The 23,667-nt window shown below is 39.8% G+C and overlaps 2 protein-coding genes across 3 annotated transcripts in view; one reads left to right on the top strand and one right to left on the bottom strand.

Moving 5' to 3' along the window:
• Positions 1 to 461: 461 nt before the first annotated feature.
• LOC119477958 (MAM domain-containing protein 2-like) lies at positions 462 to 16,908 on the bottom strand. Its single transcript, XM_037752261.1, has 15 exons — positions 16,661 to 16,908; positions 16,413 to 16,523; positions 10,187 to 10,476; positions 8,469 to 8,553; positions 8,135 to 8,272; positions 7,163 to 7,440; positions 6,251 to 6,344; positions 5,735 to 5,881; positions 4,883 to 5,002; positions 4,608 to 4,753; positions 3,129 to 3,225; positions 2,297 to 2,455; positions 1,900 to 2,153; positions 914 to 998; positions 462 to 796 (listed from the first exon to the last, which is right to left on the bottom strand). Exons 1-15 carry the CDS (start codon positions 16,758 to 16,760, stop codon positions 750 to 752), a joined length of 2,151 nt encoding a protein of 716 aa, XP_037608189.1. The 5' UTR covers positions 16,761 to 16,908; the 3' UTR covers positions 462 to 749.
• LOC119477957 (amyloid-beta A4 precursor protein-binding family A member 1-like) overlaps positions 16,559 to 23,667 on the top strand; it is a 24,258-nt gene continuing 17,149 nt past the window's right edge. The window contains exon 1 of one of the 2 annotated variants that reach the window (XM_037752257.1): positions 16,559 to 16,577. The gene's annotated coding sequence lies outside the window, so the exon portion shown is untranslated. The remainder of the gene's footprint in view (positions 16,578 to 23,667) is intronic. The other variant, XM_037752260.1, reaches the window with a different exon arrangement.

Below are 23,667 nucleotides of genomic sequence, written 5' to 3'. Positions count from 1 at the left end.
AGGAACAAACTAATATTGTCCAATTTTTAAAAAAAACTTTCAAATATCGATATTGGCCACCAGTAGGCAGCATTATCACACTAAAAGTTAAAGTTTGCTTCACTGAATAATCTTGAAATCATACTTTATGTTGTTATCCATTCTGTGTCTGACTGCTTATGTAATGATGGTTCAGAAGAAATGTGCTTTACTTTCTCAGGGACAACTCTGACCCGTGGGGATTGTAGTTGCAGTTTACTGGTGAGTTCAAATCCATATTTTATATTTCTTATCTATGTCAATATATGTTCTGTCATTGTCCCTCTAGTTATGTGGTCCTAACTAAGGACATGTTGGAGATGGAGATGGAGATGGAGACTCACTACCTGAGTTTCAGTAACGATACCAAAATGATCAGTCTCCCCTGATTAATTGGCAGATCATGCTACAGTTACAGTTACCCGTGAAAAGAAAACCCCAAATCATGGTGAATAACCTTCTAGCTTTATTTGAGCAATGAGCATTAATCTAATGCATATAAATGTGAAGAAAAACACAGTTAAACACACTCTCTGCTGCTACTGTGAAGAGAGAAATGCCGACTATGACACAGCTGATATGTGTTGCTCCATGAAAACAGAACTACAAGAAAAGTCAACCCACACTCCTACATGTTCAGATTGGCATGCAGGTGTCAGGAGTCTGTAATGTGCAAATAAAACAGGGGGGGGGGGTTCATGCATCCTACGCAGCTGGTTTCCTCTGGCCTTCTACTCGATCTCGTTGGAGGTTCCCACGGTGGCTCTGATTTCCACTTCTGCAGGGGAATCAAAAATAAATCAGGAAGCTGCTACAGATCATATCCTGTGGATTTATTTTTGAGTGTTTAATCTTTAGCCATGTGTTTAACAAATATCTTAAATAGACTGTTTACCTGGGCAGGGTCCACCCTCCAAGATAATGTCATCAATGGCGATGTCACTCCTTACTGATGAACCCCTGGTGGCCTCGAAAACAATCTGAAACACATTTTCTCAATCAGATTCTCATTGTGAGTGATACGCAGATCCTTTACTTAATTAATAATATTCCATTGCACATAAAAGTCCTGCATTTAAAGTCCTACTTAAATAAAATTAACTTTAAGTATCAATGTAAAAGTACTTATTCTGCAGAACAATATAGTGCTTGTGACTCATTATATATGACATGTTAGATTGTTAATATTGATGCATCAATGTGTAAGTAGCATTTTACTGTTATAGCTGGTTGAGATCTAGTTTGAACTACTTTACATGCAGTAAGGCAGTTTAGTCCGGTGGTTCCCAATAGAGGGGTCAAGCCCTCTTCAAAGGGTCACCAGAGAAATCTGAGGAGTCGTGAGATGATTAATGGGAGAGGAAAAAAGAAGTTCTGCTTCAAAGTCTCTATTTATATTTTGGACTTTTAAAATGGCCAAAAAGTTTTGGAACTACTGGTGTAATCTTTAATAATGCATCGAATTTTATAAGCTTATCATAATGTTTTTTAAAGGGATGGTTCGTGTTTTTGGAAGTGGTGTTGTACAGTATGAGGTACTTATCCATAGTAAGTGTATTACCTTCATTAGACAGCTTCAATTTAAAATCCTGATCCGAAAAAGAACTAGTAACTATATCTTCCAGATAAATGTAGTGAATTATAAAGTACATAATTTTCCTCTGAGATGTGGTGGAGTAGAAGTATGAAATAGAATAAAATGGAAATGAAAAATAATGACAATAGTCATTGGCTGCACCACTAGAAAAGTTATTCTTTAAAAAAAGGCGCTGTAATGTGTACAAGCCAGCTGCCATGATCTTCTTTCAGTCAAGGTCACCCAAGTCCAGCGCACAGCCTTTAAATATAAAACAGTCAGGAGAGGTTTAGTTGCACTCTTGCCTGATGCTGGCTGTCACTCTGGTACTCCACTGTGGCCCTCAGCCAGGCCATGCTCTGCTCGCCGCTCAGTTGCCACAGCAACGCGTCCTCTCCGTCCTTGTGGAGGTGAACGCTGAGCTGGCCCGTGCCCGAGCCGTACATGTGGTAGTAGAAGCGCAGACACTGTTGCCCCCGGGAGCCCCTCAGAGGTCGGGACAGGAGCCGCACACTCTGACCGGGCAGCATAGGCGACGCCTCCATGTGCAGGTAGTATCCTGTCAATCAAAAGTCAACGGGTTTGTCTGTATTTTTTGTGCTACAGAAGAAAAATGAAACCTTTTCTATCTCTTTTTTTCTGTGTGCATTATAGGCAGAGTATTGTGGACTTGGAAGGAGAGTTGATGCAGTGGACCCTCACCGACTCCCATGGTGTGGTCTCCTCTTGGCCCGGTGTACGAGGTCGGGGTTTGCCCTTTCCTCAGCTCCCAGTCGGCATCGTCGCCGTGCTTTTCCTGAGTGTAACCGCACAGGCCAGCTTCAAAGTCACAGTGTCCTGGCAGAGACAACGACAGCGAACCTGCAACAGGAACATAAATGACTCTTCATGTTAGGTAAGACTTTATTGTGACAGTTAACACAACTATCAACGAGCTGCATCTCTCTGGACTCTGATCTTAAAGCTGCTGTGGGTAGAATTGGAGCAAATATGATTAAACAAAAGTTATTTTTTTGAAACGGTCACTATATCCTGACAATAGTGCATGAGACAGGTGTCCTCCGGTGCTCCTAATGACATCTGCAAGATTCACAGACCGGAGGAAAACAACCAATCAGAGCTGAGCTGGAGCCTTGCCGTCTCTGAGCAGCTGTCAATCACTCGCAAACTCCGATCAAACGATTCAAACTAGGCAGCGCTGATCAAATATGAATCAATATTCTGTTACTGTAAAGCATATTTCTCGCCTCAAATGTTTTCAGAAACATCTTGTAGTGTACTGTTTAGATGTAAAATGAGAAAGTTTGTGATCCGCCAGCCATGTTGAAATCAGTTGAGGAAATACAAAGCACCGCCCATCGCCCGGAGCACAGCCAATAGGAACGCTCTCCATATCTTGACAGCCTTGACTCCCAGACTGGATTACAATGTCCTCCAGAAATCATGGCTGCCATCATCTAAACAGCATGATTGTCTATCATTGTTTGTTTTTTGATGCAAATTAATTTTTTTTTGTTGTTGTTGCAGTTTTTACCTGCCGTCAGCTCACAGTCTCCGAGGCTCACGCTGATGTCATCCAACGCCACGGAGCCGCAGTCCCAGAAGCTCCTGCAGGTGCTGACAAAAACCACCTGGACAGCAAAGGTAAACCACCATCCCAGAGGAATTACAAGCACTGCTCATTTACACCATCAGCTCTAAATAGAACCAAAACTACAAACACTTTGTTGTGGCTGCTTCTGCTCTGACTCATGCGGAAGAAAAGACATCATCAATCAAACGCTGAGGGTTTTAAAACAGTTCAATATGTCAAGTGAAGAACAAAAGGCCAGAGTGGAGAAAGCCTTTGAGCACTTTGTCATCTGGGGGAATTCATTCTTATCATGCACATGAACACATGATACTGTGTCCTCTAACAGTGGCTGTTTAGGAAATTAAAAAACTCACAGAGCACAAGTTTAAAGGCTCCGACACCAGAACAGGAAGTGAGAACACCAGAACAGGAAGTGCATCTTTTAGTAATTTGTTTCTTTATTTGTTATTCCAGCTGTTTAGCGTGTTTAGTCTTCTTTCTGTCCTGCATGCTTTACATTTCCTACTTCCTTCCACATTAACTTTGGTGATCCCTTAAAGGTACAGTGTATAATATTTCAGGTGACCCGTAGAGTGCTCCAGGGATGGCGTATTTTTGTAGACCATCCAGGAAGTTTTAGAAAGCCTTTCACATTTTGACGTTACCTGAAGGCCACCGTAGTTCTCCGACACGCTTATGTAACTGCGATAACGTGAGCCGCAGAGTGCAAAACCGTGGTACCTTCAGCCGTCATCTGACTTCTGTCGCTCTTAAATTAGTGTTATTATGATAAGGATGGCCTCTAAGCAAGGTGAACGGCGTAACCATGGTTTTGCACTCGGCGGCTCACGTTACCGCAGTCTTGGAAAGGGAGGAGTGAGCGGAGGGTTACTCGGTTTCAATCTGCAACCACACTGTACCTTTAAATTTTATTATCAGGTCAAAGATTTCCGTTGTCCAATACTTTGGTTTATGACCAAATACCTGCAAAACTAATGACATTCCCATCAGCCTCATTCTTTGTGTTTAGTGCCTCCTGTCCTCTGTCCATCTCTTTTGTACATTTTTGTTTGTCCCTTCCTTCCTTCTTTCCTTCCTTTTTGCATTTGTTTGTTTATTTGTCTGTATCCCTACCAACTCCTTCTTCTCTTCCTTTGTGCATCCATGTGTTTATTTATTCCATTGTTCCATTTGTTCCTCCCTTCATTTCTTTCTTTCTTTATTCATTCATTTATTCACTCATTAATTTGTTTGTTTATTTATTCCTTTGTTCCTTCCTTCATTAATGTATTAATTTACTCTCCTTCCCTCACTCACTCCCTTCCCTTTACATCCTTTGATTTGATCTTTCCTTCCCTCCTTCCTTCCCTCTTTCCTTCTCGCACTCATTCTCCACCGTTACTCTGACTGATGCGATATTTCCACTTCCTCTCCTCTGACCTTGGCAGGCTGTGATGTCTGGAAGGTGGCGTCCGTCGCGATCCAAACTCCTCTGGACCTCTCTCCCTGAGTCCAGATCTTCTCCTGGCTGCTGCTCTGCTGCTGCTGCAGATACACAGTGAGAGCCTGGTCCGTCTGGTTGAAACCTGCAGTTGCCAAAGTTATTTCTGTTTGGTGAGTCAGTAAAAAAAAATAAATCACAGCACAGAATTTCACACATTAGACTCAAACTGGCAAATATCCTTCAGTCTGGAGAGTTTTCGGGTGCCACTCACCCCTCAGGGAGTAGTAGAATCTCAAGCAGTACTTCATGTTCCCAGGCAGAGTTGGACCGATAAGGCGGCTAATGTAACCAGAGAGTGGGCTCAGCCGGGAGTGAGCCAACAGGAAATATCCTGGAGGGAGAAGACAGCCTTTATCTTCTTGCAAAACCGCCTCTTCCTGTGGATCTGCTTGCCATGAATGTTCCCATCACTACTCGCACCTGTTACTGATCTTAATTTCAACAGTTTTCAATTGTTTTGCAGCCTCAAATCCAGCTTAGTTTTCCCACATCATCACTCAGAGATTTCTTTGTTTTTAATGCTGTGTGAACTATCTGGATACAAAGCCACCAACAAATAGCTTGTTAAAGTTGTAATCACTAACATATTCGCAATATGAAAAATAAAAGCGCCAGCTTATGATGGAAGCATTTACTGAACCAGAGAGTAAATGTGCCAAAGCAATAAGCTAAAAAAAGCTCTGTATTTAAAAGTTTTCTGAATCTGCTTTTTTAGGGAAAACATTTCCAGAAGAATTAAATATTCAGACGAAGGCTGTGATATGTGTGAATAATAAAATAATCATTTAACTAGTAATAATAATGGTCCTAAAATGATGTAAAATTGCTTAGTTTTAGGTCAAAATCCTGACTGGGACACTACTCCTAAAACCTGAATGATCCCCTACTATAAGCCCCAAATAACACAGGAAGCACTTTATCTATTAACACTAAACACACCAACTTAACCCTATAATGTTCCAGTTGGAATACTATTGGAGTATTGTAGGCTTACTATAGAAGATGCATAGCCTAAGTATAATAAGAGATATTCTAAAATCCATTATGAGTTGTTTAAGCCCACCTGCCCCTGTGGTGTGGTCTCCATTCCTAAATATGTTGGGCTTCACAGACACTCTCCTCCACGACGACAACATCACCTGGTCCTGGGTGTAGCGGCAGAAACCTGACTCAAAGTTACAGCTGGCGATGGAGGGGTCAAAGGTCGGCTCTGTGGAACAAATGCATGGAATCAGCGTGTTGATGTTTTATGAACACTTTTGTGGCTCTAATTTTAGTACTTAAGATTTATCAGCAAGAGTGACATTTGTTATGGATGTATAGTCCCCAGAGGATGAATCAATTTTGAACAGCACGGAGAAAATATTAAAATCTGCACGCCACATAGCTTTGATCCACCCTGAGGATTGACATGTTTATGCCCACAACATGTGAACCTCCAAGGTTTTATCTCTAAGGTGCTTTAAGCTATTAGTCCTTTTAAAATCCTGAAATGTTAGATGTTCAGCCAGAAAGCATTAGATCATAAATATGACTATGAAATTAGAATTAACAGTGAGTGACTGTGGCTGCAGCTCACCAGTGTCTGTGCTGCAAAACTCTGGAGAAAAGGAAATGTCATCAACTGCAACGCGTCCGCCTCTCGGGCTGTTAAAGGACACTTCAAAGACCACCTGGAGAGGCAGACAGACAGTCATAAACAAAGATGCACACCATCATGTGCATGCAGATGTATACCCTCACACAGGAGGGAAATTTATGTACAACGTAGGTACAACTTTGAGCAACAATCTTCATTCATTCTGCACAAACTAAACATTCAAAGGCACAGCTCACCAAAAAGAAAAATATATATATATATATATATATATATTATATTTCAGGAGTTAATACATTTTAAATACAAACATGTATATATTCATGTTTATAATTAAAATTTTCCAGCTGCATATGGAATAGTTAGACCGCCTACAATGCTGCATATAGGTTAATTCATCAATAATAATGACGTTTGGATGTTACTTTTAGTTTCACTGGAGGCTTTTCTCTTACTTGTATTGCTACCACAAATAAACCAGCATGCATTTCTATTATTTTTGTATTTTAAAGGTGCTAAGTTTGAAATTCAGAAAATTTGTATAACAGCATTTGCTATGTAAATATATAGAGGAGTAATGTCTACCTGAGTAGAGAATGAAGTCCCTCTCCCTCTGTGTGCGTTGTAATCCGAGCGTCTCTGTGCTTTGTTTATGTAGCCGGTCCGGCCCTGCTAACCGCTCTGTACTATGCTCATATGGCGTCCCCACCCACAATGTCATCAGGGAAGCGTAGCACCCACCCTCCGGTCCCCCCCCCCAAGTTAACACTGTTAGGAAGAGCGCCGGGCTTTGTAGCAAATTTTCGTAGTGGCCAAACGCGGTACTACAACTACCGTGTCCATCACGTGGTGCCTTTGGGCCAAAAAAGACTGACATGACATATTCATACTGACCTGTACAGAGTACGGTGCCTTCAGGTCCACCTGCACAGGTAACCATTCTTCCCCCGTCCCTCTCCAGTCGTCCTCGTTTTCTGTCTCCGCCCTCCACAGCTCCTGGTACTGACCCAGTCGGTCTCTGGTGAAAACAGAGAACAGGTTCCCCCTCTCTTCGCTTCGCTGGTACTGAAAACTCAGGCAGCCGGACATCGGCACCGTCGTCATGGGAGACACCAGTTTGGCCACTTCTTTGAAAGTCTTGGCGTAGATGGAGTCCACGTACATCAAGTGACCTGAGTGGGAATGTAAATATGAGCTATCATGTTCTTCTTTAGGAAGCTCAGAAGATTCAATAATGAAATTACCCTACTAACAAATATTGTGTGTGCACCCAAAGCCTGATATATCTAATATTTAGAGCTCCATTGTTGTCCAAAAACTATTAAAAACACATCAGTGAGCCACATTGTTACACTGGGTGACATGTTCCTTCATTAAAACCTAGATACACTGTCTTGCATCTGTAAATACCCACTAGATCACAAAATGTGTATTAATCCGCATCTGAAAATAGTCCCCAATAAATACACTACTTACTCATGTTGGAGTAACGTTTGCAAAAAACTACAGTGCCCAGCTGTTTTAGGAAATTATTGAGCCTATTTTTTAAAAAGAAACTATACATTAGTGACCCGTTTTTACAGATTTATATCTTTAGTTTTAGGCCACAGACGGAGTCGAGAAGTACTGAGAGACTTACTAATGGATTGTTGGACTTTTCATGGGATTTGTTGACAAAACGAAATATATAGAGTAACGCCAGGCTTATCTTTTAAGGTGGGGAGTAAATGTTATTGATAGTAATTATAGACAAAACTATGTAAAATAAGAATTTTCTGTAAATAGACATGCTCATTTCGCCCAAAATGGAAACAAGCAGGGCTCTAAGTCATTGTCTAAAAACACCTTTGTATGAATAATACTCACCTGTCTTGTTGTTGTATGTGTGGTCATTTGGTATGTTGTTGTGGGTTAGCTGACCCCCGCCTCCTCCCACAAACCAGTTTACGTTGGCGTTCCACTGATTACTGTATCCACACAGGTGAGACTCCTCAAAATCACACTCTAGACGCAGACAAATGAGAAACAGACCCGCTATTATGGGTGTGGTTGCAAAAGGCTAATAATGTACCCAATATGTTCATGTGTGTGTGAGTTGAAGGAACAGAGCACAGATGGTATGCATTCAGAATTACATGATTATTTTTGTCTTTTTCTTTTAAGCAAGATGTGTGAGTGATGTATGTGTGAAGTCACCGACCCAGGCAGTATCCGGGGCTGATGTGGATCTCAAAGATGGCCACGCTGCTCCCAGCACTCAATCCAGGTTTACCTTCAATGACAACCTAATCAACAACACATGTTCAGTTGATACCCTGCAACCTTGATATGGAGCGACACGGGAATGACATCATAGAAGGTCAGCGAAAGTGAAACGCATGAAACGCACAGAAATCTAAATTACTGTTAAAGCTCTGGTGAGCGGTAGGTTTTCTGTAAAATGACTTCCAGATGAAGAAAGGACTTACAGGAAGACGCGCACACATGTTAATGCATGAGGTCAGTCCTTGTACATGTGAGTGTGTGTGTGGTGCTGTTAATATAAGTGTGTGCCTCCATTTGTGTGCAGCAAATGGGAGAGCAAATAGGTTTTTGACTGTAGGGAAAATGTTGTTTTTGAAAGGCTAGACGCCAACAAATACGGATTGAAGCAGAATATTTCATTAGATAAAAACATGTTGTGGATTTTGTAAATGATAACATCTATCTCTTTTCAATACATTTTGACTTTTGGACTTTAAAACAGCAGCATAAGGTCATTTTAGTTTAGAGTAAAAAGCAGAACATTTTGTCAGTGTGATAGTTTATGTGCTGGAGGCCTACACATAGCAGATACCTTACTCACCATTATTTAGGTCACGACCCTGTCAGATTCAGCTCTGCCTCTGCATATAATATAAACATGTGCTGTACTACTCCCACACAGTGTTTGGATAATGTGTGTGGGTGTAGGTGTGTGTTTCTCCACACACTTCATGCTGGCCTCAATTTGGGCCTGCATGTGTAATATCAACCTATATCTGTCCTCTTGTCAACAACAGCATGAAATGTTGTTTTCTACACCTCCACTGTTTGTTTAACTGAAGAAGTATCTTGAAGCTCTGTACTTTTAGAAAAGGGAGAATTGCAGAGATTGCGTAAGTTTGGAGTGCTATTTAACCTCCTTAGCAACAAGCTATGATACCAGTATCTTCACTCTAGCTCTAAAACTGATAAACCCACTACAACCTAAAAATTGCAAGTTGCATTGATACGTTAAAGAAATCAGTGGCGTTAAAACAAATTTACGTTAACGCGTTATTATTACGTTATTACAGCATTAACTTCGATAGCCCTAGTTTCCATTTTTACCTCAGTAGTTTTCATCATAAGTAATCTCATCACAAATTTTGGGCGTCAATGTTATTGTTCAGTGTGTTTTGCATGATTCCTAACAATTTTGAACTTACATGCTGCTGTTGATATTCATGGTCCCCATATTATGAATGCAATAAATGTTTTTGGTGACCCCCTGACCTTTTCTGGTACGCCACCATCAAGCCAATATTTTCAATTTCACAGTATAGGCATCAAAATCTACCGAGCGGTTAGACATGAAATTGAATGAGCATATTAAAGCTCCTCAGACGATGAACACTTTGCATTTAGACACTGAATGACCTTTCCTCTATAGTGCTACCCCCAGTACAAACATTACGCTTTTAATGCCACTAGTAAGGCTCTAAGAATAGTTCAATTGTCTGTATGATGTTTGTTTCATCCAACATTTTCATATTAGTATATAAAATAAACCTAAGCAGCCTCCAGGGACCATTATTTTAACTTTTGATTTTAATTTGGCCTTGTTTTTTTTAAATTTCAGGCAAAACTTTAAAATTTTTTAAACATAGATCGGACACTATTTTGAAAGTATCTTACCCTGTAAGGCTCAGTATTGTTCTGCAGGTCCATGCTTGAGATGACCCAGCTGTCAGAGGGATCCTGGTTTCTCCACAGCGGCCTGTCAAAGCTCTTTCCCTCCATGCGCTGCAGGACCTCCAGTCTTCCCGACCCGATGATCTGGTAGACGATCCTCAGGCAGCGCCACTCCTCCTGATCCAGAGCCGGACTCAGCAGGACTCCAGTGATCTCTCTCTGTGGCTCGGTATTGGTACCTGTCTCATCCTCCTGGTCATCGCTGACGGCTGCGCCCACTGCGACAAAACGGCCTGAAATAAAAAGGTATGAAGGACTTAGAAAAAATGTGTAAACATTGCTGCTGTCAAGACAAAAACAGTGATGTGAAGGACATTTTGCTCTACAGGGACAAAATATTGTCAGCACAGATTATACCAGAGATCTTTTGTGCCCATTTCCTACAAATAACAAAAATACTAGCACACAAAAAGTTTTTTTAATATTGAGTGTTTTTTTTTTCTTCTGTCAGGTAGCCATTGTGGTTATTTTTAAAACAAGCGCCCTCTCTAAAAAATAATTCAGATTTACTGCACACCAGAGACTGAAACCCTTTTTTTACTAATTCACTGTGAGCGTCATGGCTGCATCTCATTTTGTAAGTGTCTCCATCACAATGCAGTACAGTAGGTTGAATGGTTGAATGAATGTTCAATTAGCAGCTATGAATGAGATCCGGCAGTCAGCACCTTCATTTTTATGCTTTCAAAGAAAAATGAAAAAAAAGGATGTACCAGACCTAAAAAGAGCTGCTAAGAAATAAAAATAACTGCATATGTTAAACCAGGCTGCATCAACACAACAGAATCGCTGCCACATGTTAAACTAATCATGAAGCATATTAAATACTGCTCACTGGAATGCAGGACTAATATGACCCAACTTTGTGGCAGTGTTTGCAATGGTGAATTTCTTTAAATATTTTCATCATTTGGAAGACTTCTGTGAAGAAAAAAGTTCCATCCTATTCCACTGGACCAATGGGAGTGAATTGCCCTTCAAAGCTTTGTGGTATGACAACCGATGGGGGAATGAAAAATTCATCTTTATGGAAATGAGGGTGAGAATCCACCTTAAGGTCTGCAGTGATTTGCCAGAAAAACTGACAAAGAAAAAGTGATGCAGGCAGAGATGGAACAAGAAGTTCAGTCTTTAGCAGGGTCTGGATAAATGCCAGTGGAGTCAAAGATTATTACCTCCACCAAGGAGGTTATGTTTTTGGTTTGGTTCGTTTGTCTGTTTGTCAGCAGGATTACGGAAAAACTACTGGCCCAATTTTCATGAAACTTGGTGGAAGGGTGTAGCATGGGCCAAGGACGAACCCATTACATTTTGGGGTGGATCCAAATCACGGAGTGGATAAAAAAGTTATTTTGACTTTTTTTAATATCGCAAGATAGGGCATTGCCTTGGTAGAGGTCCGCGCTCTCTGAGTGCCCTTCTAGTTATTGCAGTTTCTGGGATCCCTCTTTTGTGTGTACCTTATACCTTCAATATTATAGATACAAACATAAAACCAAGTGCCTGGTACAAAGTCACGTAAATTCTCGGAGAAAGTCATAGATTGCCAAGAAGGTTATGTTTTCAGTTCGGTTTGTTTGACTGTTTGTCTGCAGGGTTACGGAAAATCTACTGGCCCGATTTTCATGAAACCTGGTGGAAGAGTGTAGCATGGGCCAAGGACGAACCCAATACATTTTGGAACAGATTGGCCTCGGTAGAAGTCTGCGCTCTCCAAGTGCCTTTTCTAGCTACCTCCCCCAAGGTGGTCATGTTTTGGGTTCAGTTTGTGTAATACTAACATTTGCTAATTAGCAATAAACAAAGTACAGCCGAGGCTGATGATGTTCTTAGTTTCGAAGGTTTTTAGTCATAAACCAAAGTGATTGAATTATGACCTGATGATGGTGCTCGCTGAAAAGTCACGATCAGGCAATCAGTCCATGCAACATCTTCTCGTTCGGGTAGAACAGGGAAGAAACATGTTGAAGGCTTTATACTTTCTCTAATAGAATCAGGAATACTACATCAGTAATTCAGCTCCCACCACAGCGACCCTTAGCTTCTTTTCTGCTCCAGGGGCATCTGAGCTCTCCTCTCTCGTCTGTCATTCATTATTTGTCCCTGTGGAATGCCCTGATACCTCGGGGCTCCGATGACAAACACACACACTCACACCATCAGGACTGAGCTCATTTTACCTTTAATGTGGTCGATTCAAGATGCCTTTCTTCTTTTTTCTTGCCAATGAACTGCAATTGTTTGCAAATGTTTCTATTTACACAAAATTGACTGAATGGAAACCTAATTCATAACCTTGGCGCACACTCAAGCTGATGTATTGTCTTGATTTCATCAGTTTCTCTGCCTTGTTCTAATTCAGAGAAGAAAAGAAGTACATAAAAAGTGCTTTATGTATTTGACATGACTTCACTTCTCTTGCAGCCTCAGCCGTGCTGCACAGAGCTCGACTGAGAGAGGAGAATATATGAGCAAGAGCTGAGCACACCATTAACGCACAAGCTACACTGACCTTTTAACAAGCCGGCGGCAGTAGCAACAAGGATGGAAACAGGAAACGAGAAAGTAGTTGGCGTACCCCAGAGGGAAGACTGACAGCGAGACAGGCTGCAACGACAGAGCAATTTTCAAGCAGTACCAGCAAGGATTATGGTGGGAAAAAAGTCTTAATAACGAGTTCTTCCAACAAAGTCTGGCTGCAGATACAGTTGCTACTGGAGGAAGTCTGCCTCACCAATCCAGTGGGTGTAGATGAGAGATGGTAAGGTTAGTTAGGTATAACAAGAATCAATACATCAGACCGGCACATAAGGGTACTTCGCAAAAAGTCAAGGCCGCGCCCCCTTTTGGGGGAAAGAAACCCGAAGATCCCATAGACTTCAATGCAATTTGACGTGTGTTTGGATTTCAATTTTGACAAGTTTGTATGCATTCATCTCTTGTTAACCAAACTGTTGTTTTATACACGTCTTATAAATATTTTGCAAAACCCAAGCATTCGCGATATCTTAATAAATTAAGGTTGATCGTCGCCATGTCCCTTTAGTCTTCCCCCGTCCAACACAGTGGCCGGATATTGCTTATCCAGACATCTCTGAATCATGTTAGGATAAATGTTGTCCCTAAGTAAGCAACATCTTAATAGCCATATAGTTTTATCTGTAGGCTGAGCTTTAGTTGGAGACGACAGTCTGTTGCTGCTGTAACGTTAATGTATGACTGTATCGCTGCAGCAGCCTCCCATTCTTTTAGCGATTTACCACACTGACAGTGAATATTCACATATCGTATGTGCCTCAAATCTCAGTGTGAAAGCGTCGGTCAACCCGCTACACAACAATTTTTCGTCATTTTCTCTCCTGCGAAAGCGAGTTTCTTTCCCCCAAAAGGGAGCGCAGCCTCGGCAATGACGCGATGCTGGTCTGGTCTATAGCTTGGAGCCGTAAAGCCACTCTATTATATCTCTTTTAGGACATGGCAGAGGAGCAAATATGAGATCAGCATTTTTGGATTAATTGTTGGTGCAACCAACTACACAGCAACCCTTCGGCATAGCGTTACAACTATTTGTTGAAAGTAGAAGTTTGGAGACATGTTTCAATTTCTTCAGGTTATGCTGTTACCGTCAAGGAGGGACACAGGATTGTTTCCCCCCAAAAGAGGGCGTGGTCATGCGACCCTGAAGTATAGTGCCGAAGCAATCAGTTATAAAATCAAATTTATTTATTGTCAGTTCTGGTAATCAATTAAGTCGTTTAACAAGTAAAAATATCCGCCATTTGCTCGTTCCAGCTTCTGAAACAAATGAGGATTTGCTATTTTGACACCTCTAAAGCTTATATCATCACATTTTATCTCCCATGTTTAAACTGTACACAAACAGAAATATAAAAACACCACTTTGTGGTTTTAGGGGGAGTTAAGTGCTGGAACAATTTTTAGATTACCAACAGTTTATCCAGCCGCCCAACACTTCTGAGCAGCGGATCTGCAATTTCTGCTGGCAGCCTCACTTTGACAACAAGTCTCTGGGAAGTCTCTGACTGCACCCAGCTGTTGTTTGACAAGAAATTGTTTCAGCATGTAACTCCCTCTAAATTACAGTTCTGTTTTTTAACTTTGGAGAGAGCAAGGCTAGCCGGGTCCCCCTGCTTCCAGTCTTTACGCTGACCTAGGTTAATCACCTCCTGATGCCAGCTCCACAGTTGACACACAGACATGATGTGTGGTATTGATCTTCTCATCTTCCTCTCGGAAAGAAAGCAAATAGGCATATTTCCCAAAATGCTGAACTGTTCCCTTGAAGAAGTTATAGGCCCTCCTTGGAAACACCACACCACTGGGTACGAGGTTAAACATAATTAGGATCTTGGTTTAGAGATGTTTAAGTTGACTGGAGGACCAAATCTACTCTGGCTCTTCCCCAAATATGGTTGGCTGATTTGCCTAAGATGTTGAACTGTGGATGTGGGCTGATGTTATGCTGAGAATAAAGTCCAATTGGCAGGACCCGGGCTAGCTTGGGGCCAGTGTCGGCAACTGTAGTCAAACCAGTGGGCAACTGCTGGATCTGAAAAGTTAAGTGTCTTAAACTTGCATTCTTTCTAACAGCCAGCAGGGGGCGACTCCTCCGGTTGCAAAAAGAAGTCTGATTGTATTGAAGTCTATGAGAAAATGAGCCTACTTCTCACTTGATTTATTACCTCGGTAAACATTGTAAACATGAGTTTATGGTCTCAATCGCTAGTTTCAAGTCTTCTTCAATACAGCATGATGTTCATTTAGTAATTATGGTCCCATTTAGAGTCAAATAGACCATAAAGCAGGGGATGTTTTAGGGCGTGGCTACCTTGTGATTGACAGGTTGCTACCACGACATTGTCCGGTCTGGGTGTTGTCCGTGTTTTCGTCTTACAACTTTAACCCTTTCACAGTGTGTTTCCAGTTCATGAAAGTTAAAGGAACAATATGTAGTACTGACAGCTAGCGTCTTAAAATGGGTACTGCAGTACAACTTCAAAGCATTGGAGTCGTGGCACCCGTCCACTCCTCCGGTGTGACTGATAGCAGTTAGCAGACACGATGGAAATTTCAAAGGAGAACATACTGGCTGTAGCATTGTTGTCGGAGAAGCCAGTATTTCAATTCAGCATGTTTCCATAATCTCTGATGACATATCATGGTCATTTGATAATTTATTACAGTAAAAATATTACATATTGTTCCTTTTAATTACAACCTTTTTGGTCATCTAAAAGTATCTTAAATAGTGTTCGGCTGCACTTAGCTCTACCCTCTCGCGTCACCTCTGGTTGCAAATAACCAAGATAGTGACGGCAGAAAATGCCGAACTCGAGGCTTCAAAACGTCAGTCCACAAGCCAATGGATGACTTTGTGGTGATTATGTCCACTTCTTATATACAGTCTATGAATCAGACCAATACTTCAACCAAATCTGGTGCATCATTCATTATGAGTTTAGCATAACAGGCCTGCCAGATTTAAGTGTGTTAGATGAAAAATGGTTACATTTAGGGATAGGTTTTGTGTAGTTAACATCAGGCTGACGAGTGTTTTTTTAACATTAGCATGACCTCCACCTCTGAAAGCAGGCGCCGCTTCATGTCGCAATTAACTTGACAGGATCCGGCTGCTGTCTCCAGATGTATCTGCAGCTAGACCCTATTTTGTGCAAGGACTTTGCTTTCCACACAAGAGTTTTCATTTGTATGAAATCTCAGCACAGAGGAGAAATTGGCAACAGTTGTGTAGTCTCTACAACAGGACAATGTACAGATGATGATCTAAGCTGCATTCATCTGTTGGCTTTGATCATTTAACATAAATAGACTGACATAACTTATATGTGGGTGTGTACAGAACTCATCTGTATCAGCTGCAGTACCAACTCAGCGAGAATGCCTAAATGTGTTATTTCACTGTCTCCAGATGTTCGGAGATGCTGGAATCAATGCAGACCAGATGGGCTTCTTTTCACCAATGTGCTTCGGTGGCCAAAACCAGCACCAAAACAACGGCAACATCACAACTAAACCTGCAACTTCTACTAGAAGAGCCATGATAAAGCCTACACTTAGCACCAATTAACTAAATTAAAATGTTTTTTTAAAGAAGACTGAAGATGCTGTGTGGCAAGTGTCCCAGTACCATCTTTGTGCAGGGTCCAGCTCGTAAAGTCTGCATCTGACGTGTATCCACAGGTGTTGGACTCAAAGTTGCAGGAGCCTGGCAGCAGCTGGTCGTAGGCTTGGACGGTGGCTGTGAGCACAGAGAAAGAACAAGAGAGAAGGGAGAAAGTGGAGAGAGGCAATGGTAAGTATGAATCATAGCAACTGGCATGAACAGAAACATGCCCTCATGCACCAGCACTGGCACGACCGTTAAAAAGTACTCACCAGCAAAAGTCAAGAGGTAGAATGGAAGCATTGCAGCTTTCTCTGGAAATAAGTCGACCCTCAGAGGAAATAAGGAAAGCAAAAGTAGGTCTGTTTGCATCCACAGTCAGAAAAAAAAAGTATAAGAAGTTGCAGTTTGTTTTTGAAGATTCCTCTAATGTCTGAGTGTCTCTCCAGCTCACAGACTGGCAGCACACTGCAGACGCTCCGCTGGGAAGTGTGTGTGTCTGGACAACAGAGCAGCCAGGAGGAGGAGGAGGAGGAGGAGGAGAGACAGGACGAAGAGGGAGAGAAGGAGGAGGAGAAAGAAGAGTGATGAGCTGGTGGGAAGCCAGTGAGGGAGCAGGGGAAAGAGGAGAAAAGGGAGGGTGGGGGAAAGAAGGAGAGGCGGGATGGCTGGTGGGAAAAAAAGAAGTGGGAGATGTGAGAATAAAGTGAGATTAGTGAGTGGTTATGGAAGAAAAGAAAGGAAGATAAAGAGTAATGAAGAATTTTTGTGTCCGAGAAAAACATTTCCATTTGGTCCAACATTTTAAATAATTTGAGTTTACTCTTTTTCAGCACCAAAATGGTAGAATCTTATGTGTAAGAAGGAGCAGGAGAATGAGTGAAAGCCGTGAACTTCACTGTCAGTACTAAATGTAAAAGGAACAATGAATTTTAAGAAAAGAGTTAGGGGTGCCTTACTCAAGGGAACCTCAGTGATGGCAATTACAGAAGGTCAACGCTATTCATTCCCAGATGTATCCTGCTGGTTCGGAGACTGAACCCTTAACTTTCCAGTTGAGATTAGGTTACCTCACCAGAGAAACAACAGTGTGCATGTTGGTTTCTAACAATACCTGCAATCTTTTCTGAAGTAGTTTTAGTTGCCTAAACTTAACCAAACCTTAACCGCAGAGTTGGCAGACTCAAACAGTCATTTTTGTAATGATCATATTGGTCATTAAGGCACTGACAAACAAACTTTGTTTTGAGAATCTGTTCTAAATGCATCAGATTAAAGCTGCAGTCGGTAACTTTGAGCGAATATGATAAAAAAGTTATTTTTATAAAACGGTCGCTATATCCTGACAGTAGTGCATGAGACAGATAATCTCTGAAAAAACTCATCTCCTAGTGTTCCCAATGGCATTTGCACGATTTAACCGCCGAAGAAAAACAACCAATCAGAGCTGAGCAGTCTCTAAAGCAGCTGTCAATCACTGCTCTCAAAACTTGTGAACTCCGGTCAAACTAGCCAGCGCTGATCAAACATGAATCAATATTCTGTTACTGTTATGCTTATTTCTCTCCTCAAATGTTTTCAGAAACATCTTGTAGTTTACTGTTTAGCTGTAAAATTATGTGGACAGAGTATGTTTTCCTAATTTTGGTTCCAGTGAAGGGGGATCTTACAGAGTTCAATGACATTTTAGATAGTAGTGTGCTTTCAACTTTGCTTCAGCAGTTTAGGGAACAGCCTTTCCTGTTTCAACACAAAAGCCAAAGACAGGTCCATAAAGAAATGGTTTTATAGTGTGGAAGAAGTTGGCTGGTGTGAAGTGCACAGAGCCCTGACCTCAACCCCATCCAGCAATTTTAGGATGAACCCGGAATGCAGACTGAACAAATCCCTCAACCAGGTCCCAAAGTCTTGGGGAAAGCCTCCCCCCGAAGCGTGGAGGCTGTTATACAGAAGCAGCATGTTCCTGTAATGACATGTTCCACAATCACATATGTGTGACGAGTGTTTGCATACTTTTGGTATATAGTATATATTATCTACACATTGTGTGTATTGTATGCTGAATTTCATGGAATCCAGACCCTATCAGGAAGTGGTATGATGGTGCTTCACTGTTTAAGGAGAGGCCTGAATACACAAATGATCTAAACGGTGTTCTACAAACCTGCTGAGAGTCAAAACATTTTGCAACTATCTAAAATATTACTCCTGGCTTCAGCCTTAAACAGCTTGCAGGCGTTTGTGAATATGAAGAGGAGGCAATTCTGCCTTAATCTTACAAAAGTCTGCAGAACTATGTGGGAATTTGATTGCAATCACAACAAAGACAGGATCGTCAAAGACTAATAATTGTTGTGTAATTTGGGAACAGGGCTGGCTCACTCACTGTGTCCTTACCAAGTGCAAAAAATTGAACTTTTTGATCATCAATTGATCAAAAAACACATTTTATTTTAATTTTGGACACATTCATTTCAGTGTCATTGCAGAAGGGAATGGATTTGAGAGTTAGAGGAGACTAGAATATGGCATGCTGGATACGGGAGACCAGACTTTGTTGTAATTTTTTTATAGAGAGAGCACTCTCATCCACATTTGTGATCCATCTGTGGGACCGGCTTTCTCGGCGTCTGTGTTTCTCTTCCTTTCCGCAGTCATCTTTTACACGGTCCATCCTCTACCTTCCTTTTGCTTTTGGTTGTCAGCATTTTAAATGAGGTGCCATGGACACTTTCAAAACCAGATGGGGAGATGAATTGAATTGATTGAATGAATGTCTATTTGTGTTCTTTCCTCAGTAATAACTGAGGATCTGAGTCATCATTATCAGATTTTCTAGAGAAAATGACTCATAAAATGATCAGTTTCATGTGCACATGCAAACAATACAAATCATTTTCACAGGATGAGTAAACAGAGGGAAGATAAATAGTCTTTCCTGTGTTCAAAGGATTGCTCCCATGGCTTTCTGCATTTATCCAGTTCCAAAGAAGTTTTGGTTTTCGACTGGTTTGAATTTCCGTCATTCATCTGTTTGATTTCCTGGTTGCCGGTTTCCGTGTAAGCAACAAGATAGAGCTTCAATAAATAAGGGAAGGGTGCCAGAATGTGTAATGTGCAGTGCACGCAGAGGTTATTGTTTGCATGATACAATTATGACATGTTATCCTCAGTATGTGATTGGCTGCCAGAGGTTACTACGCCTCTGGCCCCCCACCCTTCCTCTGGGAACACCCCAGACCACCGCCTCATAATTTGCAACTGAGAATTTCTCTGTGAAGAAATCTGTTTTTGCAGAAAAAACCTGTCTCAGATGCTGTGCTTTTACTCCAGCTGTTGAAAGCATTAATAACAGTTTATAATAATGATCACTTATAAGTCATTTTTCTATGGAGACCCAACATGTTCCATATGAAATAAATTAATAAGACACCATGAAATAAATGATTATATGAATAAATATAACAAAAATATATAATATAACGATGAAATTATGAAATAATCCAATACATTTGTAAAACTCAGCTCAATATTATGAAACATTATATTTCATCCTGCTATTTTATTTAATTCTGGTGTTTTTTATTTCACAACACCATATTCCCCAATGGCCATAACAAGCTTATTATGCTTTTCTTCTTTCCTTTAGTGTGCTATATAGTTTTTTTTGCGCATGTAAAGGCCTGCAAAGTGACAAAGCCCAAAGTCAACGCCAAAAGGGTTACTCTCCCCACAGAAACACTGCTCCTGAAATGCCTGAAACGCCTTGCTTGAAGTGCTGCCTTTTCTTTCGTAACGTGGTGATGTCACCGAGTAACACATTTGCATAATACCTGCCTAGCGGATAGTTTGGCACACCCTTAAACTAAGCTAGTTAGAGCGGAGCTGGAGCAGAGCCCGAAGAGTTTGGTTCGATTGACCAAGCTCAAACAGTGTGTTTCTGTTTCCTATTCTAAGCTAATAGAAACCAAAAATACAAGTATGAACCTGAAAATAAGCATAAAAGGTCTTCTTTAACTATAAAAGTCAGTGATGGTCTAAAGGTTAGAGAGGTAGGCTTGTGACCAGAATGTTGCCAGAATATAAGACTACGGATGTCTTGAGCAGCTTCCAAGTGGGAATGTGTGAGACTGTGCGAGTGTGAACAGGGTGTTCCTGAAACAATAAAGCAGTGCTCTCAGTGAAACTTCCCCGAGATAAATAAAAGGTAAATAATGACAGTAAAATCCTGCTGAAGGGTGCCACCTGCAGTCTGACTGAAAACACAGGCCCTGGGCAGGTAAACATGCAGCCTGACTGTCTCATGAACACATTGTAACATGCAGTGTGCATTTTGAGGGGCCATGGGGTTTTCTGCGTGATAAGAGATAACTCTGTAATGGGCCGCGATGAAACATTAATGTGCATTAATTCCAGTAATGGGTTCAGTCTGCGTGCTATATAACTGACGACAAGACACGTATACAGTATACCTTCATCCATGTATGCAGAGAGAGGCCACAAATTATTGATGTCTTCTCTGGAAATAGAGCAGCAGTGAATTGGACTCGGAGCACGAACTAAAGGCTTTGTGACATGACCTCAGATACATTCTGATGACCTGATTCTCTATGTTTTGGAGCTTTTTTGATTGTCTCGGGACATAAAACGTGTCACACACACACACCTCCACATTCAGCAAAAAGTTCTGTCTGTATTTTACAAAAGCGTGCAGGCTGTTTTTGTGGGATCAAAGATGTGTGGCTGCAAACATAGCAATCACAGATCGGATGCCATGGTTACTACTACACACCATCACCATCCTCCGTCACATATTGTTGTCACGGTAACGGCTGCTCCGGCGGAAAGGGCGCACGTGACTTAGGTGGGAATGTGTTACAGGGGCTCAACAATGTGTAGACACAGGCCCTATTGATCTGCTCTACCAGGCCTTGAGTGACGCTGAAACGTGCCTAGATTATCATGCCAGGATCCTCGCAAGCACAGCCCCTCCTACCTCACACTCCGCTCTGTACATCGTGCATCAGCCATGATAAGTTACTGTATTTTCTATCTATCTGTTTTTTTAAAGAGGAGAACATTACTGCATAAATTTGCATTTTAATTTGGAATATTTAATTTTATTGAAACCGCTCCAACCTTTTAATGCTTCAAAATACAAATTAAGATTTAACTCTACTGTATGTGTTAGAAAAAAGCAAACACTTTTTACTCATGAAATTAAATTAAAAAAAATATATGGGAATGTGGGATTATTGCAAAAACTGTTTGACATTTGGCATATTTGACATTTGACATTTAAAGTTAAAGTAACCCCAAACATGCACAGAATGTCATTTGAAGATAATGACTATCTGGACAACTCAAGGAAAGGCTACGCTACTTCTATCAAAGATTCCTCAATGACTCCTCTAGCTTGAAGGAAAAATATTCCACCTACTGCACAATTAAGAATTTTTGCTTCCCAAATTGCGACTCTTTTGCTCAGCCAAACAAAGATGGTAGCCTGAAGTTACTCCTTATTCATCCTCATGTATATCTTTACTGTCATTCTACAAATACAACGAAATTTAAACGCAATCCTTAAAAAGTGCAAGAAACATAAACAATAACTTTCCTCTAAAACTATATATATATATATATATATATATATAAAAATAATAATAAAAACACACATACCACACACAAGACATTCACATTCTGCAGGTATTGCACGACTCATATCATTATTGCACAGTGAATATTTGCGTTTAGTGCAGTTATGGCTCTGGCATAAAAACTGTTCTTTAATCTGTTTGTCCGTGCAATTATGTCATTGTGTTACTCATGGATGGATTATATGAGGGGTGGAAATAACAGAAATGAATTGATAACAATGGAGGCGATAAAAATGCATGTGAATTGAAAAATTGAGTGATAAATTATCAAGTGATTTGATTACTTTAAAGCCGATTTGACTAAGTTGTGATATGATGAAAACCCAGCCGTGTTTCATCATTTTCCCTGTCTTACATTCATCATTCACGACACAAAAGTGCCATTTATCATTCACAGGAAAGTGACCTCACGGCTGGAAGTAATAAAAAATAATTGAAGAAAAGGGGAAGTGATGAAACCGCTTACGTATTAATAATGGAAGTGATGAAAATGTATGTGAATTGAAAAATAGAGTGATAAATTGTCAGACCCCACTTTGAAAACCACTGGCCTATAGGTTATCAGGTTCATCTGAGTCATCTTATTTTAAATCATTTTAACATTTCAAGTTCATACTAGGAAAAGTGCAGCTGTTAGGCTTACTAATTAAATTAACAATGTTATATTCAAGTGGTCCAGTAAACCAAAAGGGACTAAGTTATACATTTTATAGCAAATTATTAGAAATAAATGACAATAAAAATAAAAAAGCCAAAGGCATAGTTACCTCAATCGCATGACTCCTGAAATGATTTAAAAAAAAAAAACTACATATACGCATTTCTTATTATTGATAAATGAAGAGATTAAATGTATTCTCAAAATTCAGTGAGGAATTATTGAAAATTAATGCTGCTTTTCCTGCATGGCCAAACATGACATTTTTTTTGAATGCTTTCTTTATTGAACACATTTAAAGATGTAAAAACAAATATATAGACAATTGAAAAAAAGGACGTCAAAACAAATATATATATAAAATATATATATATATATAAAAATATATATATAATATACATATATAAAAATATATGTATAATATATATATATATAAGAATACATATATATAATATTTATATATAAATATATATATATATGTAACATAAATATATATACAGTATATATATAAAAAAATATATATATAAAAACAAATATATATATAAAAATATATATATATTTTTTTATATATATATTTTAAAATATATATATAAAAACAAATATATATATAAAAATATATATATATTTTTTTATATATATATTTTAAAATATATATATAAAAACAAATATATATATAAAAATATATATATATTTTTTTATATATATATTTTTATATATATACTGTATATATATTTATGTTACATATATATATATATATATATTTATATATAAATATTATATATATATATTCTTATATATATATATTATACATATATTTTTATATATATATATTATATATATATTTTTATATGTATATATATTATATATAAAATATATAATATATATACATTTCATAATGCCATAGTTTGTGTTATGTGCATCATATTATATTAATTTAATAACATTGGGTAAGATGGTGCTATAT

Source organism: Sebastes umbrosus, chromosome 19 (assembly GCF_015220745.1).
Source record: "Sebastes umbrosus isolate fSebUmb1 chromosome 19, fSebUmb1.pri, whole genome shotgun sequence".
Classification (NCBI taxonomy): Eukaryota; Metazoa; Chordata; class Actinopteri; order Perciformes; family Sebastidae; genus Sebastes; species Sebastes umbrosus.
Note: the sequence above shows the minus strand (reverse complement) of the source record. Positions and strands in the feature narration are given on the sequence as shown.

What these genes read in the sequence shown, in the direction of transcription:
- LOC119477958 (XM_037752261.1), bottom strand. Translation starts at nt 16,760, where the DNA reads ATGCAAACAGACCTACTTTTGCTTTCCTTATTTCCTCTGAGGGTCGAC. An exon ending in ATTCTACTACTCCCTGAGGG is followed by an intron (nt 4,754 to 4,882) that starts GTGAGTGGCACC and finishes TGGCAACTGCAG; the next exon opens with GTTTCAACCAGACGGACCAG. An exon ending in AGACCACACCATGGGAGTCG is followed by an intron (nt 2,154 to 2,296) that starts GTGAGGGTCCAC and finishes TTTGATTGACAG; the next exon opens with GATACTACCTGCACATGGAG.